The 26,880-nt window shown below is 41.9% G+C and overlaps 1 protein-coding gene across 1 annotated transcript; it reads right to left on the bottom strand.

Moving 5' to 3' along the window:
• Positions 1 to 392: 392 nt before the first annotated feature.
• Positions 393 to 24,941, bottom strand: LOC145520146 (putative serine protease 46). The gene is made up of 5 exons (XM_081525928.1): positions 24,792 to 24,941; positions 21,746 to 21,923; positions 21,297 to 21,553; positions 20,383 to 20,546; positions 393 to 811 (listed from the first exon to the last, which is right to left on the bottom strand). The coding sequence occupies exons 1-5, from the start codon at positions 24,871 to 24,873 to the stop codon at positions 557 to 559; spliced, it is 936 nt and encodes a 311-aa protein (XP_081382054.1). The 5' UTR covers positions 24,874 to 24,941; the 3' UTR covers positions 393 to 556.
• Between the last annotated feature and the right edge of the window lie 1,939 nt (positions 24,942 to 26,880).

Raw genomic sequence — 26,880 nt, 5'->3', positions numbered from 1 at the left:
CTTAGCGTGATATGAGGGCTTGGGAGAGGCCCACAGATTCTGGAACTGAGTCCACAAGTGCAGGTTTGGTCATTTTGAGTTTCCTGGGAAGAAACCAACCCTCATGGTATGGAACTGAGGGGAAACTGTTAGTCAGAGACCCAGGGGAGGGCCATGGGGACCTGGGGATTGCTGGAGTGCTGGGATTACTAAGCAGGGAGTGGGGATCACAGAGTCCAGCTTCATATTGGTAGAAGAGGAAACTGTAGCCCAGAGAGGGGAATGGGATGAGTACAAGTACAAGGAAGGCTATCAGGGAGGCTCCCCTTGAGAAAACAGCCAGGCCTCTTGGGGTTGGGAAGGCTCTGAGGGTCTGGCCAAAGTCAAGAAAAAAGATGATGACTTCACTGACACAAAGTTCAAGAGCATCTTCATTGAACAATTGAAAAAACAGTGGCTCTGGAACCCTCCCTCATGGACTTGCCCTGATGTCCTGTGCTCCTCCGTTTCCACTTCCCAGGACAGACAGAGGGTAGGAAGCAGCTGCATCCGGGAGGGACCACCCGGGAAACATCACTCACAGGAGCCACAGGCAGCCCAAGGAGACCAGCAGGATGGAGCTAGTGAGGAAGACCGGGCTAAGGAAGGCTGGCGCGGCCCTGCTAACGAACTTCACATCACCGATCTGCTGCTTCATCCAGTCAGTGAAGTAGGAGGTGCTGGTGTAGACACCCGGGAAGTGGCGCCGGTTGCAGCTAAAGCTCCAGCTCACCACCCCCATCTGAATCCAGGCGTTGTTCATTTGGCAGACCAGGGAATTGCCAGAGTTACCCTGAGGAGGGGAGCAAGGGCGGCATAAGAGAGACAGCAGGAGGGCCTCCTTGCAGGTCCTGGACAAATAAACTTGCACCTTCCCAGGCCATGTCCTTAACACAAGCCTTATTAGGCCTGTGCTGTCCCTGATAATGAGGCATAGCTATGAGCCTGCCCTGTGACATGGAAGCACTGTTCTGGGGCTTGAGCTCAGGATCACACTGGCCTCTCTCTTCACTCCCCTGCTAACCCTCTGACCATAACTCCGCAGTCCCCTCTTCTGCCCTCTCTCTAAATTGTGGTGGGCCTCCAAGTTGTTACCCTTGACTTTCTCCTTTCCTACCATCCTGCTAGCATAATGAACTGTTTGCAATGCAAATCTGCCCCCTCTCTTTTCGTGCAAAGCAGAGACAAATGTAAGAATAAAGTTTACAACAGCAAACATCAAAAGGTAACAGCTTTTATTTCTGCTGATGATGGGTTTATGATTTTTTAAACTATCCTACACTCTTCAGTTTTGTTGAAAAGTTTTATAAATCAGAAAAATAGCCCATGTTCTCCGTCCCTCCCTATATGTATACATATATATTTTAATGTAATGTAAACCAAGATTTGGAGAAGGAAATGGCAACCCACTCCAGTATTCTTGCCTGGAGAATCCCAGGGACAGAGGAGCCTGGTGGGCTACCGTCTCATAAGACATAATCTAATGAAGAGTGCATAAGATGTGTAAGGAAAAACAACAAAATCATACTTAGTAAGATAAAGGAATATCTACATTAATGAACAGATATACTATTATTCTTAGGTGAGGCAATTTAAAACAATGTAAAACTGTCAATTCTCAGCATCTGGCTTCCTGCAGCATGGAAGGCTAGATCATCTATCCCACCTTGCTGAAGATAACATGTGAGTTTTTTTTAATTATCATTTTAAATGCATGGGTAAGCGGGCAAGAAAATAGACTCCTCAGATTGCAAAACCCAAGGGAGGGCTGAAACCCAGAGAGCTGACAGCAAAGCCCAGAAGATGACTTTTTGCCCCAAGGCCATGGGCGAAACCCAGTGAAACTGAGCTTTGGTTTTCACAGCCTCATTCATGGGTGCAAAAGACAAAATGCAAAACCCAGAGCCTGCTCAAGATGGGGAGCCCAAGAGGAAACCTCCTGCAAAAAGCTATTCCTGCCAAAAAGGACCACACCTTCTGCGTGAGGATAAACTGGGAACACCTGCCCTCATGTGAACTTGTAATTCAAATTCACACTGTCTGGGTGATTAAAAAAAATTGAGCCAAGAACATCATTTAAAGCGGTTCTTGGTTGGCTTTATGCCCTGGTACCTGGCAGAAGCAAATATAGATTCTGTCTGAAGGACCTCACTTTTCAAGCCATGCTTCAGTGAACTCCCATGAAGAATACTCTAAACAGCATGTCATCACTCTTAAAACATCACCCCGCACACAGGGAAGTTGAGGCACCAAGAGCAAATGCCAGCCAGCAGAAAAAACCAAAAGCAGCATCAGAGCCTTCACAGTTTGGTATTCAGAAATCATCATGAGGGCCTCAAAGTTTCTGGTGATGCACTATTTTGTAGGCTTGGTGGTGAAGGTATGGGTGTTGACTGTGTTATTCTTTATTCTCCAAACACATTTTATAAATATCTTTTATCTCTATTCATTAGAGAGTAAAACAGTCAAAATATTGTGACAATGTCAGTTCTTGCGTTGACCTCTAACATTCAAGCAATTCCAAATAAAATGCTACCAGGATTTTTTCAGGACCTTGACAATCTGATTCTAGAACTAATATTTAAGGATAAAGGCCATGAATTCTACGACAAGTTTGAGAAAAAAAGAGCAAACTGGAGAGGCTGGGGACTGGAGATATATCTAACCAGAGTTAGATCTATTTCAAAGCTATAATTATACAAACTATGGCACTAGCACAGAAACAGAAAAATAGACCACTGGGGTAATGGAGAGCCAGCCAGAGGCCTGCAAGTGAGGAAACTTGGCACATGCTCCAGAAAGTGTCATGACTGTGGAAAAGGAGGTCTCTGTTGTAGATGGTAGGGAAACTGACAGAGAAAAATTAATTTGGACCCCTCCATAACAAAACTCCAGGGAGGTAGAGCGGGCTTGGTGAAGTTTAAATCAAACTGATTTTTAAATTGAGACTTATAATAGGACAAGGCATTTACTAACTGAAAGTAACTGAAAATTATGGGCTCCTCCCAAAATGGAGAAGAGAGAAAGATTTGACATAGGGCACACAGGGGAAATGACTCGAGAGAATAAAACTAATGTGGATTCTCTAACAAACTGAGATTCCTCAACAAACAAATACAGGAGAGGAATGTAGAACACCATCAGTTATATAAATTAAAATACCCAAACATCACGCTACACATTTTTCAAAGATACAGACATCTTTAAAGACATTACTAAACACATTTCAGTAGGGTCCTTATGTGGGGAGAGAAAATGGAAGATGAAGGGGAAAATCAAGCCAGTGATAATTAAGCTAGTAATAGTGTGAGGACGCTTACCTGAGAGATATGGTTGACTGGACTCTGGGAATCCAGAGTTAAAGAAAACTCACAGAGAAAGAGAGAGAAAATTGGAAGGCAAAAGAAAGATCGTATGTGGACATTCTCTTACCACAGTGAAATAAAGACAGAACCTAATAACAAAATGTGAAACGCCCCCATCAGAGGGGAAAAAAATAAACTTTCAAAAATGCTAAAGTAAAAACAGAATTAAAATCTACAATTGGAATGCAGAAAGATAAGAATACCATATATTGCAAAGCCCATGGGAAGTGGGCCAAAATTGCACACAGAATAGTCTTAGTCTAAATACTTTTAACATCAAACAAGAGGGAATGAAAATAAATTATTATCAATTATTTATCACTGCACATTCAGCTGAAGACACTTACAATGGAATTAATAAAGGCAAAAAGGAGATGTCATGCATTAGAAAGCAAAAAAATCATAGACTTGAGAAATAAAATCAATCACTTTTTCTTAAAAAACAACAGAATAGATAAACACCTTTTAAGTCCTACCAAGGAAAACTGAAAGAGAAGGAAAATGCAAATATTTTGTAGTGTAAGTAGAAGAGATTAAAATCAGATCCAGGGAAAATACACTTTCTAGGATCTCAAGACTGTTTATAACTTTCTCTTTATTGATTTAAATTCCAGATGAAATGAATAATTTCTAAGAAAATACAAATCATAAACCAATAACCATGGACAAAATAACGTAAAATACTGCTCAAGAACTACCCATTCAAATGAGAACAGGTCTATGTGGTTTTATAGGCAACTTCTTTCTAGAGTTCAAGGAGCAGATAATTTATGTCATTTCAAATGTTCTAGAACACAGATTGTACTTTTAAGTGAAGCATAGTTGTGACTCTATAATTTGACAAGGGGAGTGCCTTTCTCAACACACTTCAAATGCAGTCCAGTCTCACTGGAGGAAAACAAAACACATTGCAAAGACTGCGTGTATGATGTCTCACAGGACTGCTGTTCCCGGGCCAGTACCTTTCCTGGGCTATGCACCAGCACTATCCTGTGCCTGGTCCAGGGCCCAGTACAGGGTGGTCTGTTGGATGAAGAAATAAATTAAACATATCCTGAAAAAGGATATTATAAATCTGAATACAACAGATGAATGAAACCAAAGCACACTATGACCAGGGAGGGCTGATCCTAGCAGGCAGGGTAAACGGACATGAGGAACCTGTTCATAGAACAAACTTAGCATGCTGAAGAGTATAGAGTCATCTTGATAGCTGCAGAAAACACGTTTTATGACGTTTAGCGTTTGTTCCTGAAATAAAATGCCACAGTGAAACAGAAAGCAATCGCTCTCTCCTCCACAGGTGATATGCCATGTTAGCAAGATGCTTCATAATGAAGTGTGGGAAGCACGTCCAAGAAGGTCAGCAACAAGAAAAAGCAGAGCCACAATTCCAGGCTGCTTTCAGGGACAGTACCCAGAATAATGGAAAAAGTAAAAATCATGAAAACGAAAGAGGCAAAATCATCACTAATCATAGCTCATATGGGCATAGACCTGGAAAGCCCAAGAGAGTCAACAAAAACTCTTGGGATATAATAAAAGGGTTCAGTGAGCTGAACTCCTAGATGTTTTCAACAAAATGAGTCTGGTGGATGGAAGTGGGGCAAGTCAAAAGGAAGGAAGGTTCTTGTTCTGCTGAGGAAGCTGTAGACATTGATTAACTCTGGGTGTTAAATTTAAATACATGTGTGGAAAATATCAGGTGACCAACAGGAGAATGACACTGAGATACAACAACTTTTAAACCACTATAGGGAAAAAGTGGAGTGGAAAAAAAAAATCAAACCAATACATAAAGTGAGGGGTACAAAAAGAAACCTTCTTCTTGGTAAATGGATTAAAGGAAAGCCTCCCAACTGTGTTGGAAAGTATAAGGCACTGAGCCGTATATTGTTTATAAGACATATAACTAAAACAAGATAGCACAGTGTCTCATGGAAGACAGAGGAATTGTTCTGGAATATGATTTTTGACATTGCAATACAATAGAAAAAGAAATAAGAGGCATAATATTGAAAAGTAAGAGACAAATTTTTCACTGTTTGTAGATGATATGTCTCTGGGTCTACAAAATTAAAGAGAATCCACTATACCTAGGAAGTTTGCCTACTACAAAGTAAATACACACAGAAATCAATATATTGATATAATACAAACAGAAAACACACTGAAAAAAAATACTGCTCACAATAGAGTTGTGACATAAAACACCTAGGAATAAACTTAAGAAGCAGGCATGCAATAACTATATGGAGAAAGCTATATAAACTCTTGCTCTAGGGACACAAAGAAATAAAGCAAAATAGGGTCTATTTTCCCTAAATCAGTCTATTAATTTCCACCAAAATCACCGTATGATTTTCCTTTTATATTATACTAAGACTGTTCAAGAGAAAATGGGGAAAAAAGAACATATGGAGACTATACAACATGCTACTAAAACATCAATGGGTCAATAATGAAATCAAAGAAGAAATTAGAAAATACCTTGAGACAAAGATTGTTCAATTAGAATGAACATGGGAGAACATCCAGGTAAATTCTTTAAAAGAAAAATAATACAGATCACCAGTCCAGGTTTGATGCATGCAACAGGGTGCTCAGGGCTGGTGCACTGGGATGACCCAGAGCGATGGGATGGGGAGGGAGGTGGGAGGAGGGTTCAGGATGGGGAACACGTGTAAACCCATGGCTGATTCATATCAGTGTATGGCAAAAACCACTACAATATTGTAAAGTAATTAGCCTCCAACTAAAATAAATACATTTTTTTAAAAAAGAAAAATAATAAAGGAGGACTTCCCTTACCACACACAAAAAGGAAATGTAGAGCTATAATAATTTTAAAACAGTGGTGGTGGCATAGGAATGAGACTGCAAAGGGAAGAAATACACAAAATAAGATGGAAATGTATCATATAATAAAGAGGACATTTCTAATTCATTGCCCCAAAAGAATATTCAATAAAAATTGTTGACGTAACTGGTTTCTTCTCTCACCCTTCCAGATGAATCAAAATTAAAATATTTAAAGAAAATAATTAAGAACATGTATGAGAATTTTTAAAATCTTAGGGTGGGAAAGATTTCTAAGCACAGCACAAAAACTACAATCACTAAGGGAAATAATGATAAATGTGAACATATGGAAATTTTAATTAACTCTATGAGAACAAATCCACACCCAAAGAAGGTAAATCATGAACAAGTAGGGTGAAATTGTAAAGCATTTCACAAAGGGTTAAAACTTCCTGCTTCCAAAGTTGAAAAAAAAAAACTTTTGATTTTGAAGTAATTTTTTTTTTAATAAATTTATTTATTTTAGTTGGGGGCTAATTACTTTACAATATTGTAATAGTTTTTGCCATACATTGACATGAATCAGCCATGGGTTTACATGTGTTCCCCTTCCTGGACCCCCCACCCACCTCCCTCCCCATCCCATCCCTCTGGGTCATCCCATTGCCCCAGCCCTGAGCATTTGTCTCATGCATCGAACATGGAATGGTGTTCTGTTTCACATATGATAATATACATGTTTCAATGCTATTCTCCCAGAACGTCCCACCCTCACCTTCTCCCTCAGAGTCCATAAGACTGTTCTATGCATCTGTGTCTCTCATTCTGTCTCGCATATAGGGTTATCGTTACCATTTTTCAAATTCCATATATATGCATTAGTATACTGTATTGGTGTTTTTCTTTCTGGCTTACTTCACTCTGTATAATGGGCTCCAGTTTCATCCATCTCAATAGAACCGATTCAAATGTATTTTTTTTAATGGCTGAGTAATATTCCATTGTGTATATGTACCACGGCTTCCTTATCCATTCGTCTGCTGATGGACATCTAGGTTGCTTCCATGTCCTGGCTATTGTAAACAGTGCTGCGATGAACATTGGGGTACACGCGTCTCTTTCAATTCTGGTTTCCTCGGTGTGTATGCCCAGCAGTGGGATTGCTGGGTCATATGGCAGTTCTATTCCCAGTTTTTTAAGGAATCTCCACACTGTTCTCCATAGTGGCTGTACTAGTTTGCATTCCCACCAACAGTGTAAGAGGGTTCCCTTTTCTCCACACCCTCTCCAGCATTTATTGCTTGTAGACTTTTGGATAGCAGCCATTCTGACTGGTGTGAAATGATACCTCATTGTGGTTTTGATTTGCATTTCTCTAATAATGAGTGATGTTGAGCATCTTTTCATGTGTTTGTTAGCCATCTGTATGTCTTCTTTGGAGAAATGTCTGTTTAGTTCTTTGGTCCATTTCTTGATTGGGTCATTTATTTTTCTGGAATTGAGCTGCAGGAGTTGATTTCGAAGTAATTTAAGACTTATAGGACTTCCCTGGCAGTGCAGTAGATAGGAATCCGCCTGCCAATGCTGGGGACATGAGTTTGATCCCTGGTCTAGGAAGATTCCACATGCCCAGAGCAACTAAGCCCATGCACCACAACTATTAAAGCCCAAGCCTAGAGCCTGTGCTCCACAAGAGAAGCCACTGCAGTCAGAAACCAGCGCCCCACTGCAACAACGGGCAGCCCCTACTCGCTGCAACTAGAGGAAGCCCGAGCACAGCAACTAAGACCCAGTGGAACCAAAAATAAAATTAATTAATTAATAAAAAAAACTTACAAAAAAGTTATGAGTATAATATTTTTACTCAGACCCACTGATTTAATGTTTAACCATATTTGTTCTATCTTCTCTATCCATAAGTACGTGTGTACATACACATATTTTATAAGCCACTAAAATTAAGTTGAAAAAGACATGATGTTTCTTACCAGTAATTACCACAGCATATAATATCTACAGTTTTTACAAATCAATAAAAAGAAAAGTAGTTTACTAGAACATGGGTAAAGGACAGGGAAAAGTGTAAATGGTACACTGAACACAATAAGCATCTTCATTTGTACCCCTTTTGTTCCTTTAAAATGTATTTCCTTGATCCTGGGTAAAAACTGGGCAGAATCAGAATGTTTTGCTCACTGTGATTATTGTAATCATAATCACTGTGATTACATTGTCATATAAACTTCTCAGTTTAGAAATCAGAATATACACATCCACACAATAAGCACAAAGCTACTACTACTACTAAGTCGCTTCAGTCGTGTCCGACTCTATGCGACCCCATAGACGGCAGCCCACCAGGCTCCCCCGTCCCTGGGATTCTCCAGGCAAGAACACTGGAGTGGGTTGCCATTGCCTTCTCCAATGCATGAAAGTGAAAAGTGAAAGTGAAGTCGCTCAGTCGTGTCTGACTCTTCGCGACCCCATGGACTGCAGCCTACCAGGCCCCTCTGTCCATGGGACTTGCCAGGCAAGGGTACTGGAGTGGGGTGCCATTGCCTTCTCCGAGCACAAAGCTAGACTTGATTTAAAGTTAAACTTCTCAGTAGATAACCAATGGGGACCTACTGTATAGCACAGGGAACTCTACTCAATACTCTGTAATGCTCCATACGGAAAAAGAAACTAAAAAAGATAAATCTGGAACTGGCAGAACTCCTGGACAACCAAGGCTGCAAGAAGGATCCCCATGTAACCAAGTGCGACAGGAAAAAAAGCGTCGGGTCAGGACCTGTGCCCCTGGAAGGGGCTTAAGAGGAGAAGAAAGACTTCACAGTAAAACCTCACCTTGAGGAGTGAGCAAGTCAAGCCATAGACTGGCCATCCCAGTTCTGGGATCCTACATGGAGGAGACAAGCCCCCCTGGCTGTTGCGAGAACCACTGGGACAGATCGGCAGGAGAAGCCTAGATGTCACGCACAAGGAGTGTGCCAGTGCTAGCTTAATGACAAGTTAGAGAGACGTCTGCCTAATGACTGCTGCCTTACTGCCTTAAACTTAAACCCCACTCACGTGATGCCACAGCTTGGCACAGAATGGAGGGCAGCTGGGTCCTGGGAAAAGACTCAGTCTAGCAAGGCAGAGGCAGGACAGGGGTCTGGGGTGGGGTCCAGATGTGGGGACGGTGGCCATGGTTGGCACTTACTCAAACAGCACCACAGAGACAGCCTGGACCTCTGGTGGCAGTACAGCCACTTGAACCCTTGCAACCAACACCACCATCCCCACTCCCATTCCACACTACGACACAGCACCAGATGTGGGACAACCAAGCAGGGGAAAAGACTCAATCTTGGGCTATGTGTGAGCAGAGCCCCAGAAGCCTATACTGGCAGTGCAACAGACCTGTGTAAGCACACAAGCCCCACTACTTCAGCACTCCCTTCCTTTGGGGCAAAAGCCCCAGTGTAGGGAGAAGAAAATCACATACTTAAAGGGAACAGAATTAGCTTGAACTCGACCTCAGGGTTTCCTAGCAATGTGGGAGCAAACCCCACCCCTGACGGGGCAGCCACAGCCAGGGAGCAGAGAGGAAGTCCCAGCTCACACCCTGCACAGTCTCTAGCTCCTCTAACAGCAGCCACACCTTTCATCAAGGTGATAGTGGCCAGCACACCATGAGGAAAGACTTGGCTGGCATCTACATCAAATCCAGCCTTCACACCAAAGACACTTGGGCACACACAGTCTACAAAGGGACATTTCCACATAAAAACACCACCCCTTCAAGACCACAACAGACAACTGTGTTTCACCTAAATTCATAGAGACAGAGAAAGTTAAGTAAAATTAAAAGAAAGAAATTTACTCCCAGCTGAAAGAACAAAAGGAAACCCCTGAACAAATAATGAAACAGAGATCTTCAGTCTATCAGACACTGAGTTCAAAAAGTTGGTAATAGGGACTTCCTTGGTGGTCCAGTGGCTAAGACTCTGCATGCCCAATGCAGGGGGCCTGGGTTCAATTCCTGGTCAAGGAACTAGACCCCACGTGCTGCAACTAAGAGTTCTCATGTCCCAACTAAAGATACCACAAGCTGAAATGAACACTGACAATTCTCTGTGCCACAACTAAGATCTGGTGCAGCCAAGTAAATAAATGTTTTTTAAGTTGGTAATAAAAATGCTAAATGAATTGAGAAAGAATATCAGTATAAACATAGATGATTTTAACAAGAAAGTAGAACTACAAAGAAGGCCCAATCAAAAATAGATAAATCAATTTCTGAGATAAAAGGCACTCTAGAGGTAATGAATAGCCAACAAAGTAACAAAGAAGAATACATAAGAGATCTGGAAGATAGAATGATGGAAATCACCAAAACTGAACAGCAGAGAGACAAATGAAAAACCAAAAAAATAAATAAATAAAGCAAAATATGAGATCTATGGGTATAATATAAAAGGTGCCAATGTATGCATAACAGGGATTCCAGAAGGAGAAGAGAGAGAAGGGGATTGAAAATGTATTTGAAGGAACTTCCCTGGTGGTCCAGTGATTGGGATTCCGCCTGCCAATGCAGAGGACATGAGTTCAATCTCTGGTCCAGGAAGATCCCACATGCCGCGGATCAACTGAGCCCATGAGCCACAACTACTGAGCCCATGCCCCACAACTACTAAAGCCTGTGTGCCTAGAGCCCATGCTCTGCAATAAGAGAAGCCACCACAATAAGAAGCCCACACACCACAATGAAGAATAGCCCCTACTTGCCACAACTAGTGAAAGCCCATGCATTAAGAAAGACCCAGCACAGTCAAATAAATAAATAAAATAATTTTTATAAAAAGAAAATGTATTTGAAGAAATTATGGCTAAAAAATTCCTAAGCCTAAAGGAGGAAACATATCCAGGTACAGAAAGCACAGAGGGTCCCAAACAAAATGAATCAAAACATTCCCACACCAATACATATTGTAGCTAAAATGGCAAAAAGCAGGGCTTCCCTGGTGGTCCAGTGGTTAAAAATCCACCTTGCAACACAGGGGATATGGGTTGGATCCCTAGTCTGGGAAGGTTCCACATGTAGTGGGGCAACTAAGCCTGTGCACCACAACTACTGAAGCCCACCCACCCTAGAGCCCACACTCTGCAACAAGAGAAGTCATCACAATGAGAGGCCTTTGCATCACAACTACTAGCCCCCACTTGCTGAAACTAGAGAAAGTTCTCACAGCAACATATAACCAACACAGCCATAAATAAATAAATATTTTTAATGGCAAAAGTTAAAGAGAGAATCCTAAAGGCAGCAAGAGAAAAACAGAGTCATGTACAAGGGAACCCCCTTAAAGCTATCAGTTGATTTCTCTGCAAAAGCTTTGCAGACCAGAAGGAAGTGGCATAATATACTCAAATTCATGAAAAGGGAAAGACCTGAAACCTAGGATACTCTACCCAACAAGATTATAATTTACAACAGAAATAGAGAGAAAAAATTTCTCAGACAAGCAACACTAAAAGAATTCAGTTACACTAAACGATTCTAAAAGAAGTGTTGAGCATCTTCTCTAAATGGAAAAGAAACAGTATGGTACTGGCACAAAGACAGAAATATAGATCAATGAAACAAAATAGAAAGCCCAGAGATAAATCCACGCACCTATGGACACCTTATCTTCAACAAAGGAGGCAAGAATATACAATGGAGAAAAGACAATCTCTTTAACAAGTGGTGCTGGGAAAACTGGTCAACCACTTGTAAAAGAATGAAACTAGAACACTTTCTAACACCATACACAAAAATAAACTCAAAATGGATTAAAGATCTAAACATAAGACCAGAAACTATAAAACTCCTGGAGGAAAACATAGGCAAAACACTCTCTGACATAAATCACAGCAGGATCCTCTATGACCCACTTCCCAGAGTATTGGAAATAAAAGCAAAAATAAACAAATGGGACCTAATTAAACTTAAAAGCTTTTGTACAACAAAGGAAACTATAAGCAAGGTGAAAAGACAGCCTTCAGAATGGGAGAAAATAATAGCAAACGAAGCAACGGACAAACAATCTCAAAAATATACAAGCAACTCCTGCAGCTCAATTCCAGAAAAATAAACGACCCAATCAAAAAGTGGGCCAAAGAACTAAACAGACATTTCTCCAAAGAAGACATACAGATGGCTAACAAACGCATGAAAAGATGCTCAACATCACTCATTATCAGAGAAATGCAAATCAAAACCACAATGAGGTACCATTTCACGCCAGTCAGAATGGCTGCTATCCAAAAGTTTACAAACAATAAATGCTGGAGAGGGTGTGGAGAAAAGGGAACCCTCTTACACTGTTGGTGGGAATGCAACCTAGTACAGCCACTATGGAGAACAGTGTGGAGATTCCTCAAAAAACTGGAAATAGAACTGCCATGCTGCTATTGCTGCTAAGTTGCTTCAGTCGTGTCCGACTCTGTGCGACCCCATAGATGGCAGCCCACCAGGCTCCCTTGTCCCTGGGATTCTCCAGGCAAGAACACTGGAGTGGGTTGCCATTTCCTTCTCCAATGCAGGAAAGTGAAAAGTGAAAGTGAAGTCGCTCAGTCGTGTCTGACTCTTCGCGACCCCATGGACTGCAGCCTACCAGGCTCCTCCGTCCACGGGATTTTCCAGGCAAGAGTACTGGAGTGGGGTGCCATTGCCTTCTCTGAGAACTGCCATATGACCCAGCAATCCCACTGCTGGGCATACACACCAAGGAAACCAGAATTGAAACAGACACGTGTACCCCAGTGCTCATTGCAGCACTGTTTATAATAGCCAGGACATGGAAGCAACCTAGATGTCCATCAGCAGACAAATGGATAAGGAAGCTGTGGTACACGCACACAATGGAATATTACTCAGCCATTAAAAAAGAATACATTTGAATCACTTCTAATAAGGCGGATGAAACTGGAGCCTATTATACAGAGTGAAGTAAGCCAGAAAGAAAAACACCGATACAGTATACTAACGCATATATATGGAATTTAGAAAGATGGTAATGATAACCCTATACGCAAGACAGCAAAAGAGACACAGATGTATAGAACAGTCTTTTGGACTCTGTGGGAGAGGGCGAGGGTGGGATGATTTGGGAGAATGGCACTGAAACATGTATATTATTATATGTATGAATCGCCAGTCCAGGTTCGATGCATGAGACAGGGTGCTTGGGGCTGGTGCACTGGGATGACCCAGAGGGATGGGATGGGGAGGGAGGTGGGAGGGGGGTTCAGGATGGGGAACACATTTACACCCGTGGCGGATTCATGTCAATGTATGGCAAAACCACTACAATGTTGTAAAGTAATTAGCCTCCAATTAAAATAAATAAATTAATATTTTTAAAAAAAGGAAAAGAAACAATCTATAGGGAAAGGAAAATCCCAATAGGAAAGGCAAACTATATAGTAAGCACTGACGATCACTTAAATAATTCAAAACATAGAATAAAAAACAAACAAAAAACTATAAAAGCAACTATAACTACTGAGACAGTCAATTCCTAGGCAGGTTGATTAAAAGGTCTGGGGTCCCCAAGAAGGAGAAAGGGGCCTGGGTCTCTCAAGGAGGAGGAAAGGACAAACTTTTTTTTCTACATTCTTTAGTAAGGATTACATAACAATAATGTAGCCTGCTTGAGAACATGTTTCTTCTTCCTGAAAACCTTCTGACTAATCCTGTTATCTTAAAATGTATATTATGGGAGTGGGTCTAGTAAGATCTTTACAACCTTGAGACATTCCTTTGATTTATTGTAATAACCAATTAAAAAATATATAATTCCCTTGCTAAGACTAGGGATGGGGGGCACTTTCCGTTCCCCTTCTGATGTCTATGTCAGAAGATTTTTCTGTCCCTTTTTCACTTTAATAAAATTCTGCTACACAAAAGCTCTTGAGTGATCATGCCTGGTCCCTGGTCCCGAAGCTAAATCTTCTTCAAAGATCACGAATCTGACACTGTTCACCGTAAGCTATCACTACAATAAACAGTAAAGGGGCAAGCATGATGATGTAAAATATGACATCAAAAACACAAAATCTGGAGGAGGGGAGTAAATAAATAGATCTTTTAGAATGTATTTGAACTTGAATGACTTCTTTTTAAAGCAACTAGATTTAATTATGGATCAACATATATAAATTCCATGGTAACCACAAATCAAAAACATACTTATTATAGGTTGTGTATACATAAAAACCAAATAGAAAAGACCTCAAAGCATACTATTAAAGAAAATTATCAAGCCACATTGGAAAAGCAAAAGGAAGAAGAAAGGAACAAGTAAGAACTACAAACACACTGGAAAGCAAGGAATAAAACAGCAATAAGTACATACTTGCCAATAAAAACTTTAAATGTCAATGGACTAAATCCTCTGATCAAAAGACATAGGTTGACTTACTGGATACCAAAAACAAAATGAGACCTTTCATTTCGCTGCTTACAAGAGACTCACTTCAGGGCAAAAGACATATGCAGACTGAAAGTGAGGGGACAGAAAAAGATACTTCATGCAAATGGAAATGACAAGAAGGTGGGGGTAGCAATACTCATATGAGACAGAAAAGACTCTAAAACAAAGGCCATAATAAAAGACAAAGAAGCACATTATATAATGATAAAGGGGTCAGTACAAGAAGAGGATATTACACTTGTTAACACACACACTTAATACAGGAGCAATTAAATACAAAGCAAATACTAACAGACATAAAGAGAGAAACCGATAATAATGCAATAACAGTAGGAGACTTAAATACTTTACTGATCTCAATGGACAGATCATTCAGAAAGAAAATCAATAAGGCAACAGAGTTCCTAAGTGACACCAAAGATCAGTTGTACTTGACATCTACAGGACACCACATTTAAAAAAAAAAAAATAGAATACACACTCTTTTCAAGTGAGCATGGAATGTTCTCCAGGTTATCTCACACACTAGGTCACAAAACCAACCTCAACAAATTTAATAGAATAGAAATTATACCAAGCATCTTTCTGACCACAACAATATAAAACTAGAAATCAACTACAGAAAAACCAGAAAAAAATATATGGAGGCTAAACAACATGCTACTAAAAATCAATGAGTCAATGATGATATCAAAGACAAAACCATTCTGAGAGAAGTTTATAGTGATACAGGCCTTCCTCAAGGAAAAAAAAGAAAAATCTCAAATAAACACTCTAACCTACCACCTAAAAGAATTAGAAAAAGAACAAAGAAAACCCAAAGTTGGCAGAAGGAAGGAAATCATAAAGACCAGAGATGAAATAAGTAAAACAGAGATTTTAAAAAATAGAAAAGAAGGATGAAACCAAGGGCTGTTTCTTTTGAAAAGATAAACAAAATTGATAAACATTTAGCCAGACTCACCAAAAAGAAAAGAGGACCCAAATAAACAAAATAAGAAAGAAAGAAAAGAGGTAACAATCAATATCACAGATGTACAAAAATCATAAGAGAATACTATAAACACTTAAATGTCAACAAGTTGGACAATACGGAAGAAATGGACAAAATTGGACAAATTTCTACAGACATATAGCTTGCCAATACTGAGTCAAAAATAAACAGACAATTTGAATAGACTAATCATAATCATTACAAGTGAAACAGATTCTGTAAAACAAACAAAAACACTGCCTGCAAACAAAAGTTCAGATCTGTCCAGTGGTTAAGACTCTGTGCTTCCACTGAGGGGGCATGGGTTCGATCCTTCGTCCTGGAACTAAGATCCCACATGAGGCAAAAAAAAAAAAAAGAATCAGTTTATTTTTAGGGACTTCCCTGGAGGTTCAAGTCTGAACAGCTTCAGTGAGGAATTCTATAAAACACAGAAAAAACAAGTTATACCTATCCTTCTCCAGCTATTCCAAAAAACTAAAGAGGAGGGGATACTCCAAAATTCATTCTATGAGGCCACCATTACCCTAATATCAAAACTAGACAAAGATCAGAAAAGAAAATTACAGGTCAACATCTTTTATGAATATAGATGCACAAATCCTCAATAAAATATTAGCAAACTGAATCAAACAATACATTAAAAAGATCATACACCATGATCAAATTGGATTTACTCCAGGGTCACAGGATGGTTTAACATACACAAACCAATTAATGTGATACACTACACTAACAAAATGAAAGAAAACCCACATGATCATCTCAGTAGATGCTGAGAAATACATCGATAAAATTCAATATCCATTCATAATAAAAACCCTCATCAAAGTGGGTATAGAGGAAACATATCTCAACATGATAAAGGTCATTTATGACAAAATCAGGGCCAACATAATATTCAATGGTGAAAAGCTGAAAGCCTTCCTCCTGAATTCAGGAAGAAGACAAGGATCCCCATTCTTGTCACTGTTATTTTTTTTGGTCACTGTTATTTAATATAGTACTGGAAGCCCTATCCATAGCAATCAGATAAGAAAAAGAAATAAAATATATGCAAATTGAAAGGGGAGAGATAAAATTGTCACATTTGCAGATGACATGATAATCTATATTGAGAACCCTAAAGTTTCCATCCAAAACTTTTAGAATAAATGAATTCAGTAAGTTTTCAGGATACAAAATTAATATACAGAAATTTGTTGCAATTTTGTACCCTACTGAAATATCTGAAAGAGAAAGTAAAAAAACCATCCTGTTCAAAATCATGTAAAAAAACCCTAGGAATAATCTTAACCAAGGAGGTGAAAGACCCGTACACTGAGAACCATAAAACACTGATGAAGTAAACTGAAGATGACTGAAAGAAATGCAAACATAATCTGTGCTCTTGGACTTCAAAATTAACATTATTAAAATGGCCATACTACTCAAAGCAATCTACAGATTTAATTTGTTGTTGTTCAGTCACTCAATTGTATCTGACTCTTTGAGACCGCATGGACTGCAGCATGCCAGGCTTGCCTGTCCTTCACTGTCTCCCAGAGTTTACTCAAACTCATGTCCATTGAGTTGGTGATGCCATCCAACCATCTCATCCTCTGTCATCCCCTTTTCCTGCCTTCTATCTTTTCCAGCATCAGGGTCTTTTCCAATGAATTGATTCTTCACATCAGGTGGCCAAAGTATTGGAACCTCAGCTTCAGCATCAGTCCTTCCAATGAATATTCAGGGTTGATATTTTTTAGAATTGACTGGTTTGATCTCCTTGCAGTCCAAGGGACTCTCAAGAGTCTTCTCCAACACCACAGTTGGAAAGCATCAATTCTTCGGCGCTCAGCCTTCTTTATGGCCCAACTCTCACATCCATACATGACTACTGGAAAAACCATAGCTTTGACTAGGGGGACTTTGTCGGCAAAGTAACGTCTCTGCTTTTTAATATGCTGTCTAGCTTTCTCATAGCATCTCTTCCAAGGAGCGAGAGTCTTTTAATTACACGGCTGCAGTCACCATCCGCAGTGATTTTGGAGCCCAAGAAAATAAAGTCTGCCACTCTTTCCCCATCTATTTGCCATGAAGCGATGTGATCAGATGCCATGATCTTACTTTTTTGAATGTTGAGTTTTAAGCCAGCTTTTTCACTCTCCAGGCTTCCCTGATAGCTCAGTTGGTAAAGAATCCAACCTCAATTCAGGAGACCCTGGTTGGATTCCTGGGTCAGGAAAATACACTAGAGAAGGGATAGGCCACCCACTCCAGTATTCTTAGGCGTCCCTTGTGGCTCAGCTGGTAAAGAATCTGACTGCAATGCAGGAGACCTGGGTTCAGTCACTGGGTTGGGAAGATCCCCTGGAGAAGGGAAAGGTTACCCACTCCAGTATTCTGGCCTAGAAAATTCCATGGACTGTATAGTTCATGGGGTCGCAAAGAATCAGACATAACTGAAAGACTTACTTTCACTCTTCTCTTTTACTTTCATCAAGAGGCTCTTTAGTTCCTCTTCCACTTTCTGCCATAAGGGTGGTGTCACCTGCATACCTGAGGTTATTGATATTTCTCCTGGCAATGTTGATTCCAGCTTATGCTTCATTCAGCCCGGCATTTCACATGATGTACTCCATATATAAGTTAAATAAACAGGGTGACAATAACAGCTTTGACACACTCTTTTCCCAATTTTGAACCAGTCTATTGTTCCATGTTCAGTTCTAACTATTGCTTATTGACCTGCATACAGGCTTCTCAGTAGGCAGGTAAGTTTGTCTGGTATTCCTATCTCTTTAAGAATTCCCCACAGTTTGTTGTGATACACACAAAGGCTTTAGTGTAGTCAATGAAGCAGAAGTAGATGTTTTTCTGGAATTCTCTTGCTTTTTCTATGATCCAACAGATGTTGACAATTTGATCTCTGGTTACTCTACCTTTTCTAAATCCATCTTGTATATCTGGAAGTTCTCATTTCACATACTGTTAAAGCCTAGCTTGGAGGATTTTGAGCATGACCTTGTTAGCACGTGAAATGAGTGCAATTGTGTGGTAGTTTGAACATTCTTTGGCATTGCCTTTCTTTGGGATTGTAATGAAAACTGACCTTTTCCAGTCCTATAGCCACTGCTGTTTTCCAAATTTGCTGGCATATTGAGTGCAGCACTTTAATAGCATGGAAGCAACCCAAGTGCCCATCAACAGACATTTGGCTTAAGGAGATATGATACCTACACATACACAATGGAATATAACTCAGTCAATAAAAAAGAATGAAATAATGCCACTTGGAATGTAGATGAACCTAGAGAACATTATGCTTAGTAAAATAAGTCAGATAAAGACGAATACTATATGATATCACTTATATGTGGAATCTAAAAAAGAATACAAATGAATGTATTGTTTTGTACACAAAACAGAAACACAGTCACTGATACAGAAAACAATCTTGTGGTTACCAAAGGGAGAAGGGACACAGGGAGGAGCAAATTAGGGGTATGGGGTTAACAGATACAAACTACTATTCAATATATATAAAAGAGATAAGCAATAAACATATACTGTACAGGACAGAAATTATACTCATTATCATGTAATAACCTATAATGGAATATAATCTGCAAAAACACTGAATCGCTATGCTATACACCTGAAACTAACACAATAAATCAAGTATACTTCAATTTTAAAAAACCAAAAGAAACACTTGTACTAAAGATGAAAAAAAGTTAAGATGTCCAACTCAAGAAATTATCCTCTGTGTATACAGAAATTTGATTTATGAGATTAGTGGTGACAGCCAATAGAGGAAATGGTTTTTTCACTGAATGACATTGGGAAAACTGGTAGTCCATACACAGAAATAAATTAAAATAGACCTCTAACTTTCACTATTCACGAAATGAATGCACATGATTCAAGACTTAAATGTAGAAACCAAAATTTCCAAACTTTTAGGAAAAAGAAAACATAGGAAAATGTCTTTATAACCTCAGGAAAATGAAGGATTTCTTAAATAAGCATAAGCCAAAGGGGAAAAAATGGATATATGTTTGACTGAAATAAAAACTAAATGCTAACACAACACTGTAAATCAACCATACTTCAAAAAAATGTTTTAAAAAATCTCAATTGCTGTTCAGCAAAGACAGTATATATAAAATGATTTCAAAAAGAAAATATTTTCAATATATATAATGAACATAAAATCAGTATCCAAAATATAAAAACATAATCAAAAGAAAACAGCAAACAATAGAAAATGTATAAAATATCTGAACAAGTGACTCACAGAAAAAGAATCATGAATAAACATATGAAAGGATGCACAAGTACACTAGTAACTAGAACATGTGCAACCACCATAGGATACTATTTCTCTAGTTCTCATCCTCAGAATGGAAAACATTTTAGCCTGACCAATACCAAAAATTGGCAAGGATATAGAGCAATGAAATTTTCAAACACTGCTATAAGAATATAGATTAATACAATCACTTTGGAAAACAATTTGGCAATGACTATTAAAGATGAAAGTACACACAGCCTATCACCCATCAGCTCCCTGTAAGTACTGCCATTATTAACTATAATTGGGGAGAGGAGTGAAAAGTATTTTCATCCCTATTTTACAGAGTGGGAAAACGGAAGCCCAGGGAAAGGTGATTTTTAATCTCCCAGTGCTATGTGGGAAAGAATGCATGACCCCTAAAAGTCACCTTCTTGCCCAAGTCTAGACACTGCGCACCTGACAGGTGTCCACGCCCAAATGTGAGCTGGCACAAATCATGTCATTCCCAAGTAACTTCTTCTGGTCTGTCAAGAAGAGGAACTTGTACTGTTGATTGCAGATATCATTATTTATGATCTTGACAGCCACCTCCTGAAGGCTGTAGGGGGACTGTGGGTTCGCTAGAGAGAGAGAGATCCTGCCTCATCATCTCTTCAGCTCATCTCCATCTTGGAGCTATCCTGATTCATAATGAGGGAGGCAGGGCCATTTCCTAGGATAGTGATTCACAAAGGCCCCACTCCGCAGTCTGACTTTTGAAAATGCCCAAGCTCATTAAAAAGTCTAAGCAAAAGTCTCCTGAGGGGCTCAGAACAACATCCAGGCACTGAATGAAGCCAAGGATCCAGGTTTCATGAGCATGAGTGGGTGGCTGAGCACTGCTCCATTGCTACCTGCCAAGGTGGCAAGACCCTAAAGCCTAGACTGAGCCTCCCCCTGGAAGGCAGGACCCCACAAAGGCTCCTCAATTCTAGGACCTCAGAGTGACACCAACAGGGGACAGGAAATGTTGGTGCTCAAGGCAACAAGTGTGTAAATGGATATCCAATGTCTAGGTAGCCCCTAAGACCATGGCCCCTGTGCCACCTGCAGACAGGGAATCCCAGTAACAAAGTTAATTTCCTTCCAGGCTGCAAGGGGAGAGTTTGACATTAGATTTAACTGAGGTCCATGGACATCATGGGTGTCTTTTACACCAGGGTGCTGTATATATTCTCCCATCAACAGAGTTCGGGACAATGTGCGGCACATTTAGGTGCTCAGGAAATGTTTGTTGATGGAGTGAATAAAGGAATGGGATGGAGGAGCCCCTGGTGGAGCTATGTTCTGAAGAGGCAGGTGTCTTGGGACCTCAGCTTGCTTTCACTTACCGTGAATATCCACTTTTCCCCACCCAATCATCCAGCACAGGGATCCAAAAGATGGCTTGAGTTTGGGGTTAGGTAGACAGACAGGCTGGATGAGGGGGGACCAGGAGACAGAGTTCCTGAGCTTCAGGAGGGCAAGATCCTGGGACAGGTTAGTGAAATCGTCATGAATCAAGATGCGAGTGACTGGGAGTTCGGTACCATTTTCTGAGAGGCTCTGAACTCCCATCTTCACGGAGTATGACAAGGGGTCCTTGGATCTGCAGGGTCATGGGTAGGAGGCAGATCACCAGCAGTGAGGTCAAACATGGAATGGGTAGAGACACAAGCTGAGCATAGGGCTACCCAGCCAGGCCCACCCAGCCAGGCCCCTACTCCCAGATCACTAGATTCAGCAGGGCCTCCCAGGCCAAAAATCAGAGCCCCTGAGACCGCTGGCCACCCTGACTGACCTCTGTAAGCAGTGCGCAGCTGTAAGGACCCACTGGTGGTGGATGAGGGAGCCGCTGCAGATGTTCATGCCCAGGAATAGGATGCTCACCTGCCATGGCCACTTGCCTACCTCCACTAGCTTTCCGTTCACATTCTTGCAGGAGATGTTAGTCTGACCACAACCCCGGATCCAGGACCCTTAGAAAAAAGGTAGAGAGGGGGCCATGCCAGCCTCATGCAGCCTCTCAGGCAGCAAGGGGCAGCCCTCAGACTTCCAGCTGTCACAAGCAGCCACTGCCACATGCACGTGTGGGGAGGGTCTTTTCTCACCACCCCCCAAGTGGCAACCAAAGGCCCAGAGGCAGCAGGAGCCCCAGGCTAAAAAGACAGCCTCCAAATAATGGGGACCAGACAACCTCTCCAGGGCTTGTTCAGATCCAACAGCCCAGGAGTCATCCTGCCTCCCTTGTTAACACAAGCAAAAGATTAGGGGAGTGAAGGGGAAGAGAGAACCATCAGAGGGGTGAGAGTCAGTCAAGGACTAAGTGATGGGGCACTATGAGCAGGGCTGCTAGTCAGTTGTAGCCAGAAAGCAACGGACAGTGATGTCACATTGTATAACTCCAGGGCCTGCCTCCATGGACCACCAGCCCTGGAGGTGCGCTCTCTGTGACTATTCCAGGAAATGAGTAAAGATGTTTGTCAGTTCCCTCCTTGCCCCTCACTGGCCCCAACAGCGTGAGTGGGAGGAGACAGGGCTGCACTGAACTGGCTATGAGACTGAGATTTTGAACTGAACCTTCCTGGACTAGTATTTAATAACTCAACATCATTGAGGACAGGAAAAGGAGAAATTCTACAGCAAAGGTTGGAGACTGAGATTAAAGACAAAAAGGTTTTTTATCAATGTGTAACCTGCTCTCAAGTTTGGGCTGGTCTAGAAGCCATCACAGGGAGGTCAGAGACCTCCTCATTACATGCAAACTTGGACTTGTGTTTACACTGTCTCAGGCAGACGTGGTTCCAGCAAGTGTTTCCCTAAGCAGTTCAGCATGCAGTGCGAACCAGAGCTTCAGGGACTCAGCAGCAGCAAGCGAAGCTTGTCCTTGCCTGGGAATGAGGGGAAGGGGCAGGAGGGGAATTATGGTGGTGGTGGAGAGGGTACAACAATGAACAGACCAGGCTAATAATCTATTGCGGCCCATACATTAGCAGAAACATCTACTGGGCCATGCCTCATAGCAATCCCTCAGAGAGTCCCAAACCACTGATGTTTGATCTTGCTCCAGCATGTCCAAGGGCTCTTGGTACCGCTATCAGATGTGGGTGGCTGGTTTCCTTGCCACATCTGAGGCTGGTTACCTTTACCCTCAACCAGTGGCTCCCTACAGGGACCCACAGGCCCCCACGCAGGTCCCACATCTCATGGAGTTTTGTCTACCTCGCTCTCTCATTGCTCCATTCTTGCCCATGTCTCTGGCCAATGGCTTGCTGTCCTACTTTCTGTCTGCCCCAAGGTGGGGTGGCTATATTTTCCAGCCTTTCTCATATACTGTGGTGGATTTATGGCTACCTTGTTTCAGATTACAGCCTACCCTAATGGAGACTTTGGGAGGAAAGAGAAGGCTTCCAAAGTCTTGCCCTTTCCTTTCTCACAAGGCTAAGGCCCTGGAGAGCCAGGATTCCACAGAATGAACTTCACCACTTGAAAATCTAAATCTCATATCTAGTTCAATGCATCCCCTTCTCCTCCCACTCCCGCTGTTGGGGCCAGTGAGTAGCAAGGAAGGAGCTGACAGCTCTAGGAAGAAGGGTTGGGCTTTGCCTCTGTGCTCCACAACTGTAGTGGGTTCCTCAGTTTCAGAGAATAGCACTCCTCAGAACTCATGTCCAGGACAACACTGACTCTAATCTCTTCCCCTAAAAGCTTATGCAAGATTTGCAGGAATCAGCTTGAAGATGCCAGCACCAAGTACAGCAGCTGAATCTTTAGGGAACCAAGATGGATTAATTTGGGGGCATGAGATGTTGCAGATGAATCTTCTCATAGGCACAGTGATACCATTCCACACACAGGGGACACTCAGTGGCTCCAAGAGACCACTGCCGATCACCTCCACTCCTTCTTGGAGTTCCAGAGTGCGAGCACTCCCACTCACAAGCTGTATTCTGAAGTCATCACCTGCACTCACACATGATGATGGAGACACCTGTCTTGGCTCATGACTTCCATCCCTACAAGGTCACAGCTCCTCACCCTCACATCATCACAGACACAGCCATCAGCAACGAGGAGCAGGGCACATCCTCGCCAGCCCCAAACGTCACAGATGCCTGAGGACAGCAGAGAGCAGGACGGCACTCATTCATTTAGTCCCTCATTTAAGGAACTGGTCTGGGAAGGCAAGTCACACAGTAAGGGAAAAGGACAAAGTCCCTAAGCTGGGGGACACATCCCTACCAACAGATGCCATGCCAGCATATTTTCTGCCAAGGGACAGAATGGGCAGCTGGCAGGTAATCTGAACCAGGGCTGCCACCACAATATTACATGTGGTCAGTTAGGGTGGGATCCCAGACTTTGTCACATGGGGTCCCAAACTTTTTACCCTCCAAGAGTCTATTGAAAATTGGTATTGAATCCTGGCTCCATAAGCATTTAGTTCTCTGGGCCGCAGGTTCCCATTGTGAAATGGTCCACCTCATGGGATGCTGAGACATAAGCCATGTGAATGATGCCTTCCATGGGGTGAGCAGTCACCTACATATCACACTGTTCTCAGCACAAGTCCTGGTTCTCTGAGACTGTGCCTCCCTAACAAGCTCATCCATTCCACAGATTATTAGTTTTCTTCTACTTTTAGTAAGGCTCTTTCCTCATGTTCATGGTCACCTGCAAATAGGAACTGTCTTGACACTGTCTGGGTCCCCAAGCTTGGCACACCATGCAGTCTGGTGAGGAGGTGCCCATCAAGAACAAATGGAGGCCCTTCAGGCATGAGGACGGCTGACAAGGGCACCCAGGCAGAGTCCTCCTGCCTCTCTCTCATGTTCCCAAAGCCCTACCTTCAACATAGAGGTTATTGTCAGCCCTGGCAGAAAGAAATGGAGATGTGAGGCCCTGAAGATCTCCCTGTCCACAGGCCATAGCAAGCAAGGGAACAGCTCTCACTGGCTCTCATAATGAGACTTGGGGGCAGGGCATCTCCACTGCATGAGAATTCTAGAACTCATGGTTTGTTTATATAGCAGGAAGTGGGGCAGAATCAGGAAGCTAAGGAGACAATGTGGTCTGGGTCATGACCTGCCAGGGTTGTGATGTGATGCTGTTGCCAGACACCTCTCTGGTATGGTGCACCTGTTGCCAAGCCCAAGGCCTGTGACAGCACCTGGTGTCTGGCCCATGACAGTACCTCCTGGGCTCAGCCTTGGCCTTGACAGTGCCGCTGTATGCCTAACCCTGAGTCTGCGGTAGTGCAAGGTATCTGGCTTGTGACAGTACCTACTCCCTGGCCTGTGAGGCATCCCCATTGCCCAGTTCAAGATCCTCAAAGCCCTTCTCATGGCTTCCCTGGAGGTATGGAAACTGAGGCTCAACAGGGGGATGGCTAGTTCCTGCTGAGACTGACTGAGCTGGAACTTGAGTTTTCCTTTTTCCCACACTTTTTCTCTGCACTTTTAAGAGAACAGCTCATGGGTGGAGGGAGGTGAGCTGTCTGGGGCCTAGAAGGTGAATTTCTGAGAGGAAACAGTTTGCAAGCCTGGGTCTTCATGTATCAGCAAAGTAAGTGACATCTTGGGACCCCTCCTCATCACTCCACTGAAGTCCCACCCCAAGAATCCCATGCTCCTCATACTATACAGGAGGATGACTCACTCCTGCTTCACCCTGTTGTTAGTGTTGTCAAGAACATGGAGTAATGAGATTGCTATCATTACACTGCTACAGGAGATGGACTGGGACCAGCACTGTGAAAAACTTTGGGATCATTTAGTAAAGCAGAAAATGTGCCTAACTCACAACCTGCAGGTCCATTTCTTGTAGTGTGCCCTGGAAATATCATGCATGTAAGCAGCAGGAAAGACACATGAGACTGTTGACAGTGGCTCTGTTGAGTATAGCCAGAACTAGAAACCCACCAGCTGTCATCAAAGGCAGGATGAATGCACAGAATACTCAAGAGCAATGAGAATGTAGCAACATGGTAAATCTCATAAAACATATTGTTGAAAGAAGTCAAACACCAAAAGGTACATATCGCATGAAGTTCAAAAACAGGCAGCACAAACTATTTTTAGGGATTGCTAAGTCACTTCAGTTGTGTCTGACTCTTTGGGACCCACCAGGCTCCTCTGTCCATGGGATTCTCCGGGCAAAACACTAGACTGGGTTGCCATGCCCTCCTCCAGGGGATCTTCCCGACCCAGGGATCAAACCCACATATCTTATGTTTCCTGTATTGGCAGGCAGGTTCTTTACCTATCCCTCTCCCAAACTATCTGTCCAGAGATTAAACAACACACAGATAGAAGAACTCTTGGCTTAAGTAAGAAATACAGTGTGAAATTTAAAAGTAATATAGAAACGAACGACAACGAGGTCAAATATCAAATGAGGCCAAAGTGAGACTCACAGGAAATTTTATGGAATTAACCAAAAATATCAGAAACCAAAAATAATGCATGAATTAAGCATACTACTCAAGAAGTCAGAAAAAGGACAATAAAATAAAGCCCCCCAAAGGGGAACACTGGACTACTAAAGCTAAAAGAATTTTCATTAAATAAACAAAAAGAAGGGAATTTGATCACTATAATCAAAAGGCAGTTTGTACCATTTAGGAGTTCCCAAGTAAAACATTCACTTAAACAGGCTTAAAATTTCTGTCTCCCCACTTCAGTGCTGGCAACTTCATTGTGAGTCAGTCCCCTTATTGAAAAATGGTGGCCAGCATCCTTCTGCTTCATCATCCATGTTAAGAGAGAGAGGATGTATTTCTCTCCTCTCAGGTCTCACTTCAGTCGCTCAGTCGTGTCTCTTTGTGACCCCATGGACTGCAGGACGCCAGGCCTCCCTGTCCATCACCAACTCCCGGAGTTTACTCAAACTCATGTCTATTGAGTGGGTGATGCCATCCAACCCTCTCATCCTCTG

Source organism: Giraffa tippelskirchi, chromosome 9, assembly GCF_054371585.1.
Source record: "Giraffa tippelskirchi isolate mGirTip1 chromosome 9, T2T-mGirTip1v1.2.pri, whole genome shotgun sequence".
NCBI lineage: Eukaryota > Metazoa > Chordata > Mammalia > Artiodactyla > Giraffidae > Giraffa > Giraffa tippelskirchi.
Note: the sequence above shows the minus strand (reverse complement) of the source record. Positions and strands in the feature narration are given on the sequence as shown.